This window comes from Sus scrofa, chromosome 8 (assembly GCF_054392235.1).
Source record: "Sus scrofa isolate SSC_HxYL_T2T_F1_AM1 chromosome 8, Sscrofa_HxYL_maternal_Yorkshire_Landrace_v2.0, whole genome shotgun sequence".
NCBI lineage: Eukaryota > Metazoa > Chordata > Mammalia > Artiodactyla > Suidae > Sus > Sus scrofa.
Window position 1 is genome coordinate 45281630 of NC_139390.1, and position 19693 is coordinate 45301322.

General features: G+C 36.3%; 1 protein-coding gene across 5 annotated transcripts; it reads left to right on the forward strand.

Annotated features, from left to right (window-relative positions):
• Nucleotides 1–957: 957 nt before the first annotated feature.
• TDO2 (tryptophan 2,3-dioxygenase) lies at nt 958–18170 on the forward strand. 5 transcript variants are annotated; one of them, XM_084972115.1, is made up of 12 exons: nt 958–1042; nt 1274–1379; nt 1566–2695; nt 5279–5349; nt 6562–6689; nt 7884–8070; nt 9306–9413; nt 11749–11860; nt 12941–12998; nt 13573–13652; nt 14454–14544; nt 17573–18170. In XM_084972115.1, the coding sequence occupies exons 5-12, from the start codon at nt 6580–6582 to the stop codon at nt 17724–17726; spliced, it is 900 nt and encodes a 299-aa protein (XP_084828241.1). In that variant the 5' UTR covers nt 958–1042; nt 1274–1379; nt 1566–2695; nt 5279–5349; nt 6562–6579; the 3' UTR covers nt 17727–18170. The 5 variants fall into 5 exon arrangements, with proteins under 5 accessions (XP_084828241.1, XP_003129045.3, XP_084828243.1 ...); XM_003128997.7 differs by having other exon boundaries at nt 2605–2695; XM_084972117.1 differs by lacking the exon at nt 14454–14544.
• The last annotated feature ends 1523 nt before the right edge of the window (nt 18171–19693 follow it).

Here is a 19693-nt window from a genome sequence, read left to right on the forward strand (position 1 = left end):
TAAATTAATTTTCCCACATCACACAATTAGACAGTGGTAGAACCAAGACTATGAATGAAGCTTCTGACTTCTAACAACTTTGGTAAATTAGACATAAATTGACATTTTTAGAGGGCAGGATAAATAGGAAAAGCCATCTCTCTGTGTGGTTCTTAGTACATCCCTGTGGTAGACTAAGGAAGGGGTATGGCTCCAAGCCCTGGCCCATAGTCTTCAAGGCAACAGTTTAGAACTTAGACCAATAAGTAATGTTTTCTAGAAAGAATGCTTTAGCACTGACATTGTTTGGAACTGTGCACACATTATTATTGTTTTCAAATTATGTGCCTAAAAAGTAGGATGTCTCCCACTTCCCTGTAATCAGTGTATCACAGGTGACCAGTAAATTAAAATAATATCCATTTACATTTCAATACAATCCAGCAGCCTAATCATTAGATGAGATTTAGGCCAGAGGAACTATGAAGATAGGATGGAAATGGGATTTAAGTATGAATCCTGCCTCTGATATATATTGAATTTCTTTCCCCACAGACAAGATGAGTTCAATATTTTGCTTAGGAGTTATAAGAATATCTAACTCTGAGACTGAAAGAATAAATATTTGCTTTGGGGATTTTTTTTTTTTTTAACAGGCTCATCCTCTTATATATTCTAACACTATGCCCAATGTAGTCTTGAAATAGAATTGTGAATTTTCTTTAACTTTGTCTCTATTGATTATTTAACGTTTGTTTCTTTGGATATAAAAGCAGAACTCGCAAGTCAAATATTCAGTTTGGCAGAATGCTCATGTTTTTAGCAAACAGACTGTCCCAAACATGAGTCCATTCTAAAGTTTACTGAAGTTCAGCTTCAGTACCAACTGAAATGGGAGGCTCACTGAGACACACAGAGAGGCTGATTGGCTGGGCCGGGTGAGCAGGGTTCATAAAAGGCAGCTGCAGAACATCTAGTGAGGCCAATGATTTCAAGGCTCAGGGCTCTTCTGACAGAACGTTTTCACCATGAGTGGGTGCCCATTTTTAGGAAACAGCTTTGAGTGAGTATTTACCTCTTTGCTAATTATGGTTAAGCTTTTAGGAATGTCAATCAAGTATGAACACTAATTTCTGAATTTCAATAATGTTGAAATTGACTTATTCACCCTTATTCCCTTGCTTAATAATCTACTTGGAAAAACCATCCTTAAGAGCATGTTCGTTACTCCTATTATTGGGTACTGTACTTTCTCAAGATCTCTTATTTTCCTCCTCACTTCTTTCATCTGCAGATATGCTTTTGAAAAACTCTCTGTTGAAGGCAGTGAAGAAGACAAATCACAAACCAGTGTGAATAGAGCCAGTAAAGGAGGACTTATCTATGGAAATTACCTGCAAGTAAGTGGCAGAGTCCTTACAAGGCTTAGTTTTGATCATTAGCTGCTAAATTCAGCTAAGTGATATTTTCATGTTGGGGGGTGGTGAGGGGGGTGGGTGGAATTGGTTTGTTTGTTCTCCTCAGTCACTAAACAGTTTTCTGGACCTAAAGATATCTCTTTTCATATAAATTTATGCTTCTTTAAGTTTTGTTAGAAAAATTCAAGAAACTCCTATGTGAAGATCCACCTGCCTGGCAGAAATACAAGAAAAGCAGAAAATGCAGAATTCGGGCAGCGGAATATATAAGATAAGATAAAGTAGAGATATCTGGCAGTCATTGCACAACATGTATATAGAAGACATGGTTTCTAAATCCCAGCCTAGATCATTGCAAATGTATCCAGAAAAAAAAAATTCTCTTTTAAATTCTTTATCATAAAGTAGAAATGTTGAAGGCACATGTTTTCTTGAAATAGTTAGTAGATGAAAGAAGGATATTACAAAGAAGTATTTGGAGATTATTTTTAAGACATGAAATGATTAGAGCCCTTGATGACCTCTCTGATGGGTTTCTAAGAATGAACTGATAAGCAATGTTAAGATCTTCTTCGAAGAGACTAGTAAATACACAGCAGGCTAAACAAGTTATCAAACTTTTATTATACTCACGTTAAGTTATAGACAGGATATGATTTCTCCATGAGTGTAACAGAATTTGTCATGATAGAATCTTACTAAACATAATTTCTTCTGAAAAAAATAAAAATCATAAATTCAACCCACTCTTTATGAGGAGACAGTACTTGTTTATAAGAAAGTAGATTGGTTCCTGAGAATTTGGGATTTGGGGGATTTTTTTCAGTATGGTCTTCTCATTAAAATTGGTAAAAATAAAGTTTTGCAATTTTAAAATCAGTCTTTCTTTTTGTAACTTTTTAGCTTTATGGGAATATAATTGACATATAACATTTCATAAGTTTAAGTGCATGGGTGTTGATTTGATACACTTATATATGGCAAAATTATTAGCACCATAGCATTAACTAACACCTGCATCATGTCACATAATCACCATTTCTTTTTTGTAAGTGGTGAGAACTTTTAAGATTAATTCTCATCTACTTTCAAGTATATAATACATTGTAATTAACTATAATCACTATGATGTCCATTAGATTTACCTAACTTATTCATTTTATAATTGGAAGTTTCTACCAAATTAGTAATTTTTGTTTGTTTTAAGTTGGAAAAAGTTTTGAATGCACAGGAACTTCAAAGTGAAATAAAAGGAAATAAAATCCATGATGAACATCTTTTCATTATAACTCATCAAGGTAAGTTGGACAAAAGGTTACATAGTAACTATTCCACAGGTATTTTCCGATCAGTAATGAGGAAGGCTACAAGGCTCTTAAGTGTAAGATGGGGAAAGGGGAAAGGAATCACCTTTGTTAGAAGGCTTGAAAATGCTTTGCTGTCAGATAAATCCTCCTTCTGGGATTTGTAAGTCTTCTTTCTGCTGCTTCACTGTTCTTTGGAGCAGGTAGGATTTTAGCTTTGTCCTAAATCCAAGGGGACTTACTTTCTCTTGGAATTTACAAATAATTTGTAAGTTGAGGAGCTCCTGCTGGGGCTCAGTGGGTTAAGAATCTAATTAGTGGAGTGCCATTGTGGCTCAGTGGTAACAAACCAGACTAGTATCCATGAGGACTCAGGTTCAATTCCTGGCCTCACTCAGTGGGTTAAGGATCCAGCATTGCCGTGAGTTGTGATGTAGGTCAGACATGCCTGGGATCCCTCTTTTCTGTGGCTGTGGTATAGGCCAGTAGCTGTAGCTCCTATTTGACCCCTAGCCTCAGAACTTCCACATGCTGAGGGTGGTGCCCTAAAAAAAAAAAAAAGAAAACAAAAAAGAAAAAAAAGGATTCAATTAGTACCTATGGGGATGTGGGTTCAATCCCTGATCTCATTCGATGGGTTAAAGGATCTGGCGGTTTCTCGAGCTGCTGCATGGGTTGCAGACTAGGCTCGGATCCTGTGTTTCTGTGGCTATGGCTGTGGTGTAGGCCAGCAGCTGCAGCTTCAATTCTACCCCTAGCCTGGGAACTTTCATATGCCAAGGTGCAGCCCCAAGGGGAAAAAAAAACTGGAATTTGCAAGCTGAGATGTTGATATTTTTCAATTTGGCACTTTAATAAAAGTTCTTATTTTCAGAAAGTAGTTCACTCACATTTACTGTAAATTTACACATTCTGTTGAAATCTGGTACTAAACAGGAATGTAAATTGGGTCTGAAATGAGTGTTTACTCTCTCCAGACTTTTAATCTCTGGATTGTGGTTTTTAATGGAGGGGTCAGAAACTTTGAAAGTTTAGGAAGTCCCTGAACTCTTTGAAATCATGTACAAAATTTTGAGAGTATGTGTGTTATGGGGTCTGTGACCCCAAAACATTAAGATTTACTCCAGGATTGTTGCTGTCATAATATTACACCCTGGCTAATGAGGCCAAATGACTCATGCTAGTCAGTGCTTCTTTTCTAGATATTTTCTTTCCCTACCAATTCTTTGTGTCTTTTCCTCAAATGACTGTTTTCTTCACTGGCTAAAATGATCAACTTCTTTGAGTTAAAAAAATAACTAAAAATGGAAACTAATTGGCTTAATGTGTTTATTTATGTTTACTTTTTTAGATTTTTATTATTTTTTATTTTAGTTGATATTTCTGCTATATAGCAAAGTGACCCAGTTATTTATTCATATATATACACACATTCTTTTTCTCACATTATCCTCTATCATGTTCCATCACAAATGACTAGGTATGATTCCTGTTTACATTTTTATTGGTGGCTCATAGCAAGATAAAATTAAGAGGGGAAGAATCATAGTAGGGTAGCACAATTTGGAATCGGAAATTTGTTTAGATTACCATCTCTACAGTTACAGATAGTGTAACCTTTGTCAGGTTTCTTGACCAGTAATTCTCTTCATTTCCTCATCTATAAAATGGAAAGAATTATTGTGTCTTCTCATTCACAGTGTTCTTGTGAAGATGAAATAATGTGTATTAAGCACTTAGCTTAAGGTGTAGCATGTAAGAAACACATAATAATTGGTAATATCCTAATAGGGAGCTACCTAATACCTACCTGTTAATAATTCTATCTAATAGGGAGACTTTCCTTTCCTCTTTCCATCAGAAAGTGTAGTCACTGGGTCATGGCACTAGCTATGCTGAACCTAAAAAATTGATATCTAACCTGATCAAGAAATATCTGACTTGTCTGAATATGAAAATTAGTTGTATGAAAGTCTTCTTAAATGTAATTTAAAGGTATAATTTGATTTGATTCCCCTAATTACATAGAAGTATGGCCATATGATAGCCCAAATAGAATGCACTAGTAAGCACAAAGATTATTGATTTTTCCATGATCCTCTAATGCAAAGATTCAGACTGTTCATAAGCTTGTCCTTCCCATAATATTCTAAGTCCCTAGAAACAAAAACTTTGTCATAGGCAATAGGTTAATGAATATTAATGTCTTATTTTATAGATGAAGTTGAGTATCACTTCTGCTTCTCCATACACCTCCAATTTCCTTATGGGAAGTTAGAATTATATTAGGTGCTATATCCTAAAAGACATAAACAGCATTTTGTTGAGAGAAATCAATGTGATAATCAAGCATGAAGATAACATGCCTGGAAGAGTAAAACATTCAGTGAAAGGAGATTATTATAACTTTATCACTGACATTTGTTTGTGGCATAAATAGGGCCATATTGACATGTATTGATTTTTAAGTTACATTTTTATTTCTCTTTCAATGTATTAACCATGTTTTTTATATAATTATGGTTGAAATTCTCCCATAACTTTCCAACTGACAATGATTTTTTTTTTCCCTTGCAGCTTATGAACTATGGTTTAAGCAAATTCTCTGGGAATTAGATTCTGTTCGAGAAATTTTTCAGAATGGCCATGTGAGTTGTTATGTCACAATATTGTTTTCATACTTTTTTGGACAATGTAAAAAATATTTTTTATTAAAGTACCATTGATTTACAATTTTTTTTCAATTTCCATGTACAGCAAAGTGACCCAGTCATATATATATATGTATGTTTTTTTCATAATATCTTCTGTCATGTTCCAACCCAAGAGATTGTACATAGTTCCCTGTGTTGTACAATAGAAAAATAATATTAATGGGAAAAGTTTAATACCAAATGGTGGGATTATTAATTGATGAAGAAAAAAAGGTTTTTAATGGAGAGTTTAGTCACACATTCCCAGTATCTTTATTAACCTCCCATTACTTTTAGTTTCCTTTCAAATTTCAGTTGCAATCCCCTTGTTTAGAACTCAATATTTTTTCCTTAAAAAATTTCTTATGAATGATAGTAGATTGCCCAGACAGCAAACATAGATTCTTTAATCATTAGGTACCAGAATAGTATTTCTAATGGAAATTTGCTATGGGAAGATAGGAACAATGATGAGGAAAGTGAAACAGGAAGTAGAAAAAAGAGAGAGAGAGAGATGAGAGATGAGGAAGAGAATGAGCCCAAAAAGGACAAGGAGGATCAAGAGTTAGGAAAGGGCAGAGCAGAGCTTTGAGTGATGCTCCCTGGCCTGATCCTTCCTCCCACCTATTTCCTTTCCCACTCACTGCCTCAGTCCTTGGAGGCCATGGGACACAGTCTTGGGTTTTCCAGCTCAGAGACCCTGCTCCAAGAGGTGTTGGGGGAGAGAGAACATCCGTCCCCCAAAAGTGGCTGTCTTGTATCTGTGAACACAATCCCCATTGATATCAATGGAAGCTCTGGGGAAAAGCAGATTTACCCAGGGTTTGCTTAACCTCACCCGCAAGTCCCCATGTTCCCTTGACCTTTAATCCTTAAAGCAAAACTGAGGGAGAAATTTGTTTTGAAATCAGTGGGCGTTGTTCCAGAATTTATTTAAAACTTGCTTCCATATAGTTTTCTACTTTTAAAGAAAAAAAATGATGTTTCAGACATTCCTTGCATACAATTCAGAGTTGCTATTAGTTCAGCATGTACTTAAGGCACACTTTGTTCCAATGTTCTTCTTTAAAATAGAGATAATATGAATAGCAACGCATTATTCTTTATACTGTATTTTGGATCTGCCAGAATTGAGGATTACTCAGTGTTCCTTTCTTAACCACGCAGGTCAGGGATGAAAGGAATATGCTGAAGGTTGTAACTCGAATGCACCGAGTGGTGGTGATCCTCAAACTGTTGGTCCAGCAGTTTTCTGTTCTGGAGACCATGACAGCCTTAGATTTCAACGACTTCAGGTGTGCACCCATGGCTTTGTTGCCATGCAGGGGGTTACCCTTCCCTTCCGATGGGCCAAAGAGAAGGTGTGTTGTGGGACAGGTGAAGCCTGTTCTACTGATACTTTGTCAGTATGAGCACTTGGGAGAGTTCATCATATGCATTTGAGCAGTTGTGGAAAATATTTCATCCTTTACTTTTACATACAATCGTTAACATGATCCATTAATTGCAATTCATTGTGGGTGCCTTGCTTTTATCCAAGAAAGATTTTAGACAACTCACAAACAAAACTAAATGTAAATAATTCAAAACAAAAAATAAAAAAGAAACAAGAGCAACATATAAAGAAGCATATCAGCAAAAGAGTCAGTATAGGTTATAGACTAAACTATAACTATACATTTCCAAGCAGATCTATAAATAGATAGAGACAGACAGACAGATGCATTTGGATATAGATAAGCTTTTTTCATACCAAAAATCGAGAAGAAATTTTCTTAGGAACATCAGATGCATTTAATGTGGAACAGGCAGTATCTTCTACATGTTTGACAATCAAATGAAAAGTAGTGGAATTCTTTTGTAATATATGTAACCAATTGAAATCTGGGTGCTGGTTAGATGACAAGAATTTATAAGGATGTAACAGTTGTGTGGGGTGAGTGATCACACTTTGCCATGCCTTGTTTTGTGCTAGGCAACATCTCGTTTGTTCTACTTGCAGGATTTACCTGCTGCTCATAATACTACTAGGTAATGAGATTAATGAATTGAACTTTTAGGAGAAACTGAATGGGATTTGTAAAGAATCTTTTAGCACCACTGAATAAAAAATACTCAGTGTTCACCTGTCTCAATCTAAAGAAAAAGTTTAGTATACACACATGCATATATGTGTATGTGTGTATATACATATATGTATACACATGTAAATGAGCACATATTATATAGATACACACACATATATAACCTTTTACAAACTATACAAACACTGACCAACAGCAACAATGATGGTTACATAGCTCCTTTTCCTTATTTCAGTGAAGATCAAATCATGGGTCCAGCTCTAGGCTGTTGTATGTCTGTACCTGGTGACACCTAGGAGAGTAAAACTGACAATCTTTCCCAACAGAAGAAATGCTTACAGAGATTTACAATGTCAGTTGTCTCTTCCCTTCTCTTCTGGTCCCCCCCTGTACCTGTTCTCAAAGAGAGTACTTGTCCCCGGCATCAGGCTTCCAGAGTTTGCAGTTCCGATTATTAGAAAACAAGATAGGTGTTCTTCAGAGCTTGAGAGTCCCTTACAACAGGAGACATTACCGAGATACCTTCAAAGGAAAAGACAATGAACTTCTACTCAAGTCAGAGCAAGAGAGGACACTGCTACAGCTGGTGGAGGTTCGTGCTCAAATGCCTTTGCTAAGGGCTTAACTCGGTACATATTGTTAATTTAGCTTCTGCTTGATGAGAATTTTAAAACTCATATCAAAACTGGGTTGCAGTCATTGTGGATAAGACAAGAATGAATCTAAAAATCCTTAAAGTCATAAATTCAACTGCCTGAAATATTGAGAATTCTCTTGAGAGGTTCAGATATATTTATGTAATCAATGACATGTTAATATTTAATAATGTCCTTATTTTATTAAAATAATCCTTTTAAACATCCCAGCTAAGCAACATTTAATTAATTTTAAACCTGTATAGTTATTTATCTAATGAGCTTCATTTCTTTAAAATAATCCATAATTGAAAAGTCCCACAAGTTGTTCATTTTCCTTAATTAAACCAAATCACTAAGCTTCTATTCTTCAGAATTTACCTTCTTCATATCAATTCTCTATGGGCCTATTAATGGTTTTAAGGAATTATTAATTTGCTTTTGCATGAGTAAACTATTAAATAAGAATTGTGGAGTCTTGATTTCCTTGACAAAGTCTTTTCCTTTGCAGATTAAATCTCTCTTTTAGTGAATTACACTCTGCTCACTAATCCCTTGGGTAATGTAAATGTAGGTTTAGGTTAATATATTATGGTAATGCCATGTATAAAGATAGCATGCCATAATAAGGGATAGAAGGAATCACAAAGCTAATCTCAAAACCAAAATAGGCTAAATGAGAACCTACAGAGATAAATAAATTCAGTTTTATTTCTAGATTAAAAATCTTCTGGAATCTTAAATAACTGAGTATTTATTTCATTTTAAATTTGCTAAGTATACAATGTCCCTACATTTAGAAGCAGTCATATCTCATACATGTTATGATTCCTTCAGCTCTTAAGACATAAACTCTTGTGAGACTAAGCCAGAAGACTTCATTAAAACGATGTATAGATATGTTTGTTCAGAGATTTATAGAACAAATTGGGATTTCTGTAATAATATATTTATCAGTAAAGAGTAAATATTATTAGTATGATTGCCTTCAAGATTAGGAGAATAAAAATTGCTATTTTACAAGTGAAAAATTGAAGGGAAAGAGAAATTATTTACACACACACACAAACTTTTTATGTATATTACTCAAAACCATGACAATTTCCTATTTCAGGTTCAAGAATATTAGTTACAAAGTATTTCACATATTTTAAATGTTAAAATGTATTCACTTAAAAACTATTTACTTAAGGCATGGCTGGAAAGAACTCCAGGTTTAGAGCCACATGGATTTAACTTCTGGGGGAAGCTTGAAAAAAACATTGTCAAAGGCCTGGAAGAAGAATTCATAAGGCTTCAGGTATTTATGATGCCATAAGTAAGCACAGATTTACTACAGAAGCACTAGGAATTTTATTTCAACAATTTTCACTTAATGCTTCATTTTCCTTATATTCTTTTGCAAGTGCATCTGCTTGGAATATATTACATGATTTATATAATTTTATTTATGCACAATAAAATTAAATTAAGGAGTTTATTATAGACAAGATTTGTCTTTTTTGAATACATGAGATTAATAGGCCTTTTTAATTTTGTGAAAACTTCATGTTATGACTACTTTAGTCACAAAGGACCAGCCAACCAAATGTATTGAATCATATAACTTCTCTTCACTCATGCATTTGCTGGGTATTTCCTGTTGGCCCTCAGGCAATGTCAAATTCCTCTTACCTAAAAAAAAGTTCTGTTGATTCCTCACTTCCTCCAAGTTATGGGCTGCTCATCCTTTCTTCATGACTAAATTTCTTGAAAGAGCTGATTCAATTCTGTCTTGAGAGGCCGTATCATGTAATGTTTAAAGCAGGGACTTTGAGATCACATTCATGGCTTCAAGTCCCACCTTCACGTCCTAATGACCATGTGACATTGAACACCTTCTGCTGCTTAATCCCTCTTTGTTTCACTCTCCTCCTTGGCGGACTTTATAGGATTATTATGAATATTAAATTAGATTAATATTTGTAAAGTATTTAGAATAGCAGTTAAAATAATTACTTTCCTTCTATCTCTCTATCCAATACAGTCTGCCTTCTTGCCCTATTGTTTACAAATGGCCTCATAAATAAATCCAATGGCCATTTTTAATCTCCAATGGCCATTTTTAATCTCCACTTCACTTCCTACTCTCCTTGATACTAATAACTACTTAGACTTTCCTGAACATTTTTCCTCTATGGTTTTCCTCAGTTTTCTGTCTTCATCTATTTTTCTGACTTCTATTTCTCTATTTCCTTTATGGGCTCATTTGTCTCTCTCAAACTGATATGTGATGGGGATTCACAACACATGGACTCAGATCCTTTGTCTGTCTTATCTCTCTGTCCTCTTTCAGTAGGTGAACTCACCTATACCCACTGCTTCAACATCTGCTTATACACCAGAAATTATCAACTGCTTATCTCTAGTTTAGATACCTCCTTAAATTTCAGATCATATATTTCTTCCCCAAATAACTCTTTCCTGTTCTTCAGGTCTTGGCTCAAGGAAACCTTCTCCAGGAGAGTCTTTCCTGATCACTCTGCTGCTATAAGTTATCACCACATTCTACTGCTCCTTTACACCACCATCCATGGTTGCAATTTGTTTGCATTGTTTTAATCCCACCAGATAGAGATCAGAGAACTCATTTTTTTGCTCACAATTTTATCTCTGTCCCATTAGCCTGACATGTAATGAGTAAATGAATAATTAATTGGCCATAGTATGCACACACATTCTTACCACACAATGTAGTTGTTCTGATAAGTTGGAAATAATTGGGGTAACTTATTTTTGCCCCAGTGCAAGTAATTGAGTTGAAAGCAGATTATGTGTAGTAGGCTGGGCAATAAGAATTTTCTTGAATGACTCAATAGAGATCAAATGGATAAACATGTAACAGTGAAAAATAGCATAGTATTAAAGAATATAGTAATAGTATATATATGTATATATATAGTATAGCACTATAGGGTAATAGTGTAGTATTTACAGAATACTATATACTGAATATGGAATTTCAATAGAATTAATAATTTCTCTGACTAGGAATTCTTAACTTTTCTTAAGTGGAATTACTTTCCTTCTTATATTAAATAACTGTTGTAGGAGTTCCATTGCATCTTAGTGGATTAAGGGCCCACCATTGTCTCTGTGAGGATGCAGGTTCAATCCCTGGCCTTGCTCAGTGGGTTAAGTATCCGGCATTGCCGCAATGAGCAGCATAGGTCACAGATGTGGCTTAGATCTGGTGTTGCTGTGGCTGTGGCATAAGCCTGCAGCTGCAGTTTTGATTTGACCCCTGGCCCAGGAATTTCCATATGCTACAGGTGCAGCTGTAAAAAGAAAATTAGATCATTATTGACCATTTGAAGTTATGTCAAGTTTTGCCCATCTGAGTCCATTTCTCATGATGTTTATGAAATGAATACTTGAGTTAACAAATCATTTAAATTTAAACAGAAGGATAGGACCAGTGAGTATGAGGAAGACTCCATCTCACAAGGCAGTTTCCAAGATATAATATTAGATGGTAGAGTAAATATCCTAGGTACACCCTTGTTGCCCCTGGCTAGTCTATTACTGACATCAGTGTCTTCTAAAATAAGAACATATTCTCTCTTGGGAATATTAATTCAGTATTTTCTCCAAAGGCTAAGGAAGAGTCAGAGGAAAAAGAGGAACAGATGGCTGAGTTTCAGAAACAGAAAAAGGTGTTACTGTCCTTATTTGATGAGAAACGCCATGAACATCTCCTTAGTAAAGGTAGGCACCTCTGTTCCAATGATCCTTCCTTTGGAATGTAAGACTGTGAAAGCAAAATATCAAACCTCACTTAGGGGAAATAAAATAGATATTGATATTTCCATTCAGAGTAACAAGGAATTTTTCATTTATCATAGAATTATTTTCTATATCAGATTTTACTTATTTTTTCTTTTTTAAAAACTATAGTTGATTTACAGTGTTGTGCCAATTTCTACTGTACAGCAAAGTGACCCAGTCAATATATATATACACACATTTTCTCATATTATCTGCCATCATGTTCTATCCCAAGAGATTGGATGCAATAGGACCTCATTGCTTATCCATTCTAAATGTAATAGTCTTCATCTACTAACCCCAAGCTCTAACATGACATTTAAATGTTTTGAGAAACTAAAGTATATGTATATAAAGTATATATATATGCTCTATTTTCTTTTTTCTTTTTTTAATTGTTATTTCCCCAATACATTTTTTTTCCTACTGAACAGCACAGTGACTCAGTTACATGTACATGTATACATTCTATTTTCTCACATTATCATGCTCCATCATAAGTGACCAGACAGTTCCCAGTGCTGCACAGCAGGATCTCATTACTAATCCATTCCAAAGGCAATAGTTTGCATCTATTAGCCCCCAAGCTCCCAATCCACCCCACTCCCTTCCCCTCCCCCTCCCCCTGGCAACCACAAGTCTATTCTCTGTGGAAAAGTTCATTTTCTGTGGAAAGGTTCATTTGTGCCGTATATTAGATTCCAGATATAAGTGATATCATTTGGTATTTGTCTTTCTCTTTCTGATACTTCACTCAGTATGAGAGTCTCTAGTTCCATCCATGTTGCTGCAAATGGCATTATTTTGTTCTTTTTTATGGCTGTTTATATATATATAATCTAGTAGTAAAATAACATCTTGATAGTTTTCCAAATTTAAGCTAAGGGATAAAATATTTAAATTAACATTAACATTATTTTCTAAAAGCTCCTAACACTTGATTACTTAAGGTGATGATACCAAATTAATATGAATGTCTTAAATTAGTTATTAAATTGAAACTTGCTACCTGTCTTGCAGGAGAGAGACGGCTCTCATACAGAGCACTTCAGGGGGCCTTGATGATATATTTTTACAGGTAAAAACAAATCAAAGAAAGAGAAGCGGAAGTTAAAATTGAGAACTAGATATATAAAAATATATTTGAGTACCTATATATATGTATATACCTATATACTTCATATAAAGTAGATATGAAGTATATATTATAAATAGTATAGTATAAATCTAATAAATTGCAGTCATAGTTTTAAAAAGCCATTTAGATCTAGGAGGTAACTTCAAAAATAATTAATTATGAATGAGTTTCTGACTGTTATTAATTGGGAAATCTGAGGTTATGTCCATGCCTGCCTTTTATGAGAATGGATGTCGGATGTGACTCAGGCTGGTTATTCCATGTTTCTCAAGGAATATTCTAGACTCTCTAAACACATGCTGCAAGCTGGAAAGTAAGAGATGAGGAAAGTAAGCCCAAAGAAGTGATCCGAGCTTCCACAGGTTCCAAGAGGCAAAGGGAACATTGGTTTCAGGCCCAAGAGATTAAGGAAGATATGCTCTTCCTGACACACTGGGTTTGTCTGAACAGGTTGTTTATCATTATTATTATCATTACATTACTATTATTATTATTATCATCGTCTCTTCCCCAGGGAAGAGCCCAGGTTCCAGGTTCCTTTCCAGCTGCTGACTTTCCTCATGGACATAGACACATTCATGACCAAGTGGAGATGTGAGTCTTTCCTTCCCTACCTGACCAGACTCCCCTTCCCCCCACCGGGCCCCCTGTCCCCCTCTCGCCTCCACTCTTTTGCATGTGGATGGCTACTTTGTAAAAAGCCAGCCCAGCAATTTCTCTCAGGGCTGACTTATCCAATGCACGCAGTGGGCACAGAGATCAGGGCTCATGGTAATTTTGAGGGCCCAGGAAAATGTTATGTTTGATAATCAGAAGAAAATAAACTTGAGGTCAAGGAAAATGTTTTAATATATAATAGAAATGTATTTATCTTTCTTTCGATACAGTTTTTTGGCTTTGGGTGGTTGTTTTGGCCACACCCACAACATGTGGAAGTTGGTTCCTAGGCCAGGTATTAAACCTGCACCACAGCAATAACCAGAGCCACAGCAGTGATAACAGCATATCCTTAACCCTACTGAGCCACAAGGAAACTCCTCAATACAGTTTTAAAATATAATTTCAATAGTTCTTTTTTTTTTTAATAGAGGAAAGGACCCATAAATGCAATAGTAAGGAGGGCTCGTGAAAGGCACAGTGGGCCATACCTCCCCCCATGGCTTCCAAAGGCTAAATGTAAGATGGATAGAGTTAAATGTATGTAGCCTGGACCAGGCAGGGTGCCAGGCAACCTCCCCACAAGTCTCATCTGCTCACACTGAACCTTCCATTTGCTAAGCGACAAGGGGTGAGCCTTTTCTCAGAAGCAATAATCATTACCAGCACCTTATTTTTAGCATAGCGTGGAACTAATGGCAGAAAATATCCACGGAGCTAATCTGTGTGTTTGCCTAGATAATCATGTGTGCATGGTGCACAGGATGCTGGGCAGCAAGGCTGGCACCGGTGGGTCTTCAGGTTACCAGTATCTGCGCTCAACAGTGAGGTATGGTGGGGAAATTCATCTTGTAATCTTTGTGGAAGTCACCAGCTCTTGTTTCCCCCTGTAGACGTGCATTATCTAAGAAAAGGCATTTATACTCGCTCCTACCTGGACTGCTGGCACCACTCTTTAATAGTTAGACTGAGGTAGTCCCATTGGAAGCTTCAGAGGTCATAGTAAAAATCCTTACCTCTGGAAATTCATCATTGGAATCCTATGATTAAAAGGGAGTATGGTACCAATGGCTGCATGACCTGGGAGTACAGGAAGGAGCGAATCCAAGGAGAAATGTTTCAAGTCCTGGCTCAGGTTTGGGCTGGATAAAAAGAGTTATCATGAATTCCATGAACCTCCTCTTGGCCAGAGGAATGACACAGCTGAAAACCCTTTCTTGTTTGCTGATGTGACTCCTTATTTTATAGTATAAAAACTACTTTCATGTATTCCATAAGGTACCTTTTTCATATTATTTACAAGGCAAGAGGTCAACATTTACCAAGCACTTAAAACAGGCTAGAGAGATTTCTAGGACATTTGTGTTCTTACTTTATTTAGGATTCACAATATTATAGAAAGATAAATTTATAGTTAGACAGGCACAGCTGAAAACCGAGAAACTTACAAGGTCCCTTGGGAAGAGAGGGCCAGTTCAAGAATAAAGATGTTCATGTTTAGTCTCCAAAATTCTTTATAATTCACTATTTTCATCCCTACCCTTACTGTTAGATTGACTAAATTATAAAACGCACAAGTTCCATTTTCATCATTTTTATACATTTCCCCTGGGAATAAATGCTAGACTGAGTGATTCATAAAATTTATTGGTTTGAATTTTCACCACCATTACACATTTTCTCTTTGCCCAGGAATAATGTCCTATAAAGAACATTGATTTCTCTGTCTGCAGTTCCTTTTTTTTTAATTTGCTATGAATTTTCCTGAATATACAGACTCCTACTATAATATATGTATATATGTAGTTAAGCACTATGGCATTGATTCAATCTCAGAAATAATTTTCTTACTTCATGTTTGTGATGACATCAGATTAAACATTAATCTGACATTGCCATAGCTGCAGTCGTGACCTACGCTGCAGCTATGGCAATACCAGATCTTTAACTGCCTGTGTAAAAGGAGCACACACATCTGCATTGTGGGAATAATGAACAGTATTCTTAGGGTGTCATTATCTCAGTAAATCTTCACAAAGGCCTAGTCAGAGGAAGGGGTTATAGTTTTTAATCTAACAGAGGTAGAAACCAAAACACTGTGGTTTAGACAACTTGGCCAAGGTCACCTGAGTTGCATGTAACAGCAAAATTTGAACTCAATTTGACTTCAAAGGCAAATATTCTTCTGCTATAAAAATGAAAATTAAAATCATTAACTAACAAACCCAAAAGCAATTTTGTTTTATTTTACATTTTATTCTGTTGCTCTTTAAGGTTGCACCCGAGACATGAAAGTTCCCAGGCTAGGGGTTGAATTAGAGCTATAGCTGCCAGCCTATGCCACAGCCACAGCAACACTGGATCCTTAACTCACTGAGCAAGGCCAGGGATTGAATCTGCATCCTCATGGATACCAGTTGGATTCATTTCCACTGCGCTACGACAGGAACTCCTGAAAAAGCAATTTTTAATGTGAAAAACTCTCTTATAGACATTTATTATAAGTCTAAGATGGTGTTTCAATTTTTTAATGCATTCATGTCATTTATTAGGCAGCTACTTTACAGGTGGGAAATATTTTCCAATGAACAACTGGGAACTCTGTACGCTTTCAATTTATTATTTTTCATACCATCCTTTAAAAGTCAGAAACAAGAACATACCCTTATCTTCATGAAGGTAACATGACAATAATAAAACTCTAGGTTTTAATCTGGACCAGCCTGGTCTAGATCACTGAAACAGAGAATGTTGTTTATGGACATGAAACCTGGATATGGAATAAAAATGAAGCAATCTTTAATACTATTTGATTTATACAACATGTAACATATATAATAATTATTAAAATATTATTTTATTTTTAATTTGCATTTATCTGATAAGTAATTATATTGAGCATCTTTCCACAAAAAAGATGGGGGGAAAACAAGGAAACTTTGGGAATTATTGGATATGTCTGTTACTTTGAATATGATAGTATACAGGTGTTTGCATATGTCCAGACTCAAACTGTACAGTCTGTACTCTAAGTGTAGTTCTCTTTTATTTCTTTTCCCTTTTTGGCCACCCTGTGGCATATGGACTTCTTGGGCCAGGGATCAAATCTGAGCCATAGTTGTGACCTACGCTGCAGCTATGGCAATGCCAGATCTTTAACCCACTGTGCCGGGCCAGGGATTGAACCTGTGTCCTAGAGCTCCAGATATGCCGCTGATCCCATTGCACCACAGTGGAAACTCCTCTGCAGTTCTTTATATAATAAGTATACCACAATAAAGTTGTTTTAAATGCAAATTAGGCAAGTTTGTGGAAATAAACAATATCCTTAATTGAATAAATATATGCATGTGTAACGAATTATATAAAGAAGAATAAATCAATTATGGAATATATATATATATATATATTTTTTTCTTTTCTTCTTTTTTTTGCCATTTCTTGGGCTGCTCCCACAGCATATGGGGGTTTCCAGGCTAGGGGTCTAATTGGAGCTGTAGCCACTGGCCTACGCCAGAGGCAAAGCAACGCGGGATAGGGATCTGAGCTGCGTCTGCAACCTACACTATAGTTCATGGCAACCCTGGATCCTCAACCCACTCAGCAAGGCCAGGCATCGAACCCGCAACCTTATGGTTCCTAGTCGGATTTGTTAACCACTGAGCCACGACGGGAACTCCCTGGAATATATATTTTTATGTCAGGCAAACTGCAAGAATTGTGGCTCTTATTTCATAACACTTTTGAGCCACTCATGTCATATGAATATTAATTATTTATGGAAAAATATTATTGAGAAATTTGACAATATTTCATGTCAATATGTCTAAAACATCTGTATATATGTGTTTTCTCAGTGACAGGTACAAGGTATTTGTAGACTTATTTAACCTCTCAACATATCTGGTTCCCCGACACTGGATACCGAAGATGAACCCAATTATTCATAAGTTCCTTTACACGGCTGAGTACTGTGACAGCTCATACTTCAGCAGTGATGAATCAGATTAAAATCATCTGCAAATATCTATAAAGAACATTAATTTCTCTGTCTGCAGTTCCTTTTTTTTTAATTTGCTATGAATTTTCCTGAATATACAGAGTCCTACTATAATATATGTATATACATAGTTAAGCACTGTGGCACTGATTCAATCTCAGAAATAATTTTTTTATTTCATGTTTGTGATGACATCAGATTAAACATTAAGATAAGAGACTAGTTCAGTTAAATCGTACCATTATCATATGGTGTTTTCCTATTAAAAACTTAATGTTCCTGGGACCTGTCTGAATATAACCATTTAACATAATAACTATCTCATTGTCTCAAACTTTATAAGCTTGTAAATTTCAGCTATTTCAAATATTGTATGCAATAAAATGTATCATTGTGTACAAAGACTTATTCAATCAAAAATGTTTTTCAGTAATAAAAATTAGTCTTCCGACGTACACTGTTTGGAAATTCCACTTGTATCTTTAAAACTATTTTTTTAAATTTTTTTTGTCTTTTTTGGGCCACGCCCATGGCATATGGAAGTTCCCAGGCTAGGGGTCAAGTTGGAGTTGCAGCTGCTGACCTATGCCACAGCCACAGCAATGCCAGATCTGAGCCCTGTCTGCCACCTACACTGAAGCTCACAGCAACATGGAATCCTTAACCTACTGAGTGAGGCCAGGAACCAAACCCACATCCTCATAGATTCTAGGCTGGTTCATTTTTGCTGAGTCATGACAGGAACTCCCTGGTTTTTAGAACTTTTGATGACCAATGCCTGAAGTCTATGGTAAACTTACCCAGACGGGATTAATTGGGTGATTACTTCACTAGCTCCAAGACATAAGAGAAGCTTGGAGATACCTGAGGCCACAGAGACAGATCTTGTTTTTTAGAGAACTCCATTGCTTCATTCCCAGAACCCTTTGAGGACCTCTGTCTCACCTCTTCTTCTTCTTCTTCTTCTTTTTTTTAGGGGCCACATCATCTGCAGCATATGGAGGTTCCCAGGCTAGGGGTCCAATAGGAGCTGTAGCCACCAGCCTATGCCACAGCCATAGCAACACAGGATCAGAGCCACGTCTGCAACTATACCACAGCTCATGGCAATGCCAGATCCTTAACCCACTGAGCAAAGGCCAGAGATTGAACCCACAACCTCATGGTTACTAGTCAGATTTATTTCTGCTGCACTGCAATGGGCACTCCTCACCTCTTCTTTTCTATAGGTGCTGGCTTTGTTCTTCCCCCTTGTACACCAGCTCCGTCCTCAGCCTGGGTTGCTGTTTCCAGCCCCTCTGGACTCTCAGGGGGCAAAGGTGCTCTTCCAAGCTACCATGCTGGTGGTCTAGGAGACAGAGCCCACCCTTGTGCAGAGCAAATTGGAGGCAGAGAGGAGGAGTCTTTCCAGAAGAAAGGGGAGAAACAGACTCAGCCATGACCTAGTTCACTGGGAACAAAAACTGTTAGACCAAGAGTTCAGATCAGACATGAGCCCCAGTCTTTTTTTTTCTTGCTTGGTCTGGCAATATTTGGTTAAATTTCTGTTACGAGGGGGGAATAAAAAATATTATCAAAGACGTCTGGAATGTACAGAAACCTAGAGTAACCTAGGGTCTATGGCAAGCAGCAAGTTCTTGATGGAATTGAACTATTCTTTGGTCTCAACACAAGTGGTGGTGTTTTTTTTTAAAGGATCATATTGTCTAGATTGTCTCTAAACTACATATAATTCCCTTCACATCCATGGCTTGTGTGTGTGTGTATGTGTAAACATGCACATATATAGTACCTGATGATGGTTAAACTGAAAAATATGGAGACACGTACCATGCTGGCCAATGACTTTTGCTTCGAAATAAGTCAGCAAACTTGAGAGCAAATCCATTTATTAATTATCTACTTTGGTACAAACAACCAGCTTAAGCTCTGGTTTTCTATCTACATGATGATGATGAAATACTTGCCTCATAATCTT

Excerpts from the sequence above, each read along its gene's own strand:
- TDO2 (XM_003128997.7), top strand. The coding sequence starts at position 1,008 with ATGAGTGGGTGCCCATTTTTAGGAAACAGCTTTGA. Across the intron at positions 1,043-1,273 it reads TTTTTAGGAAACAGCTTTGA|ATATGCTTTTGAAAAACTCT; the intron begins GTGAGTATTTAC and ends TTTCATCTGCAG. Across the intron at positions 11,861-12,940 it reads TGAACATCTCCTTAGTAAAG|GAGAGAGACGGCTCTCATAC; the intron begins GTAGGCACCTCT and ends CCTGTCTTGCAG.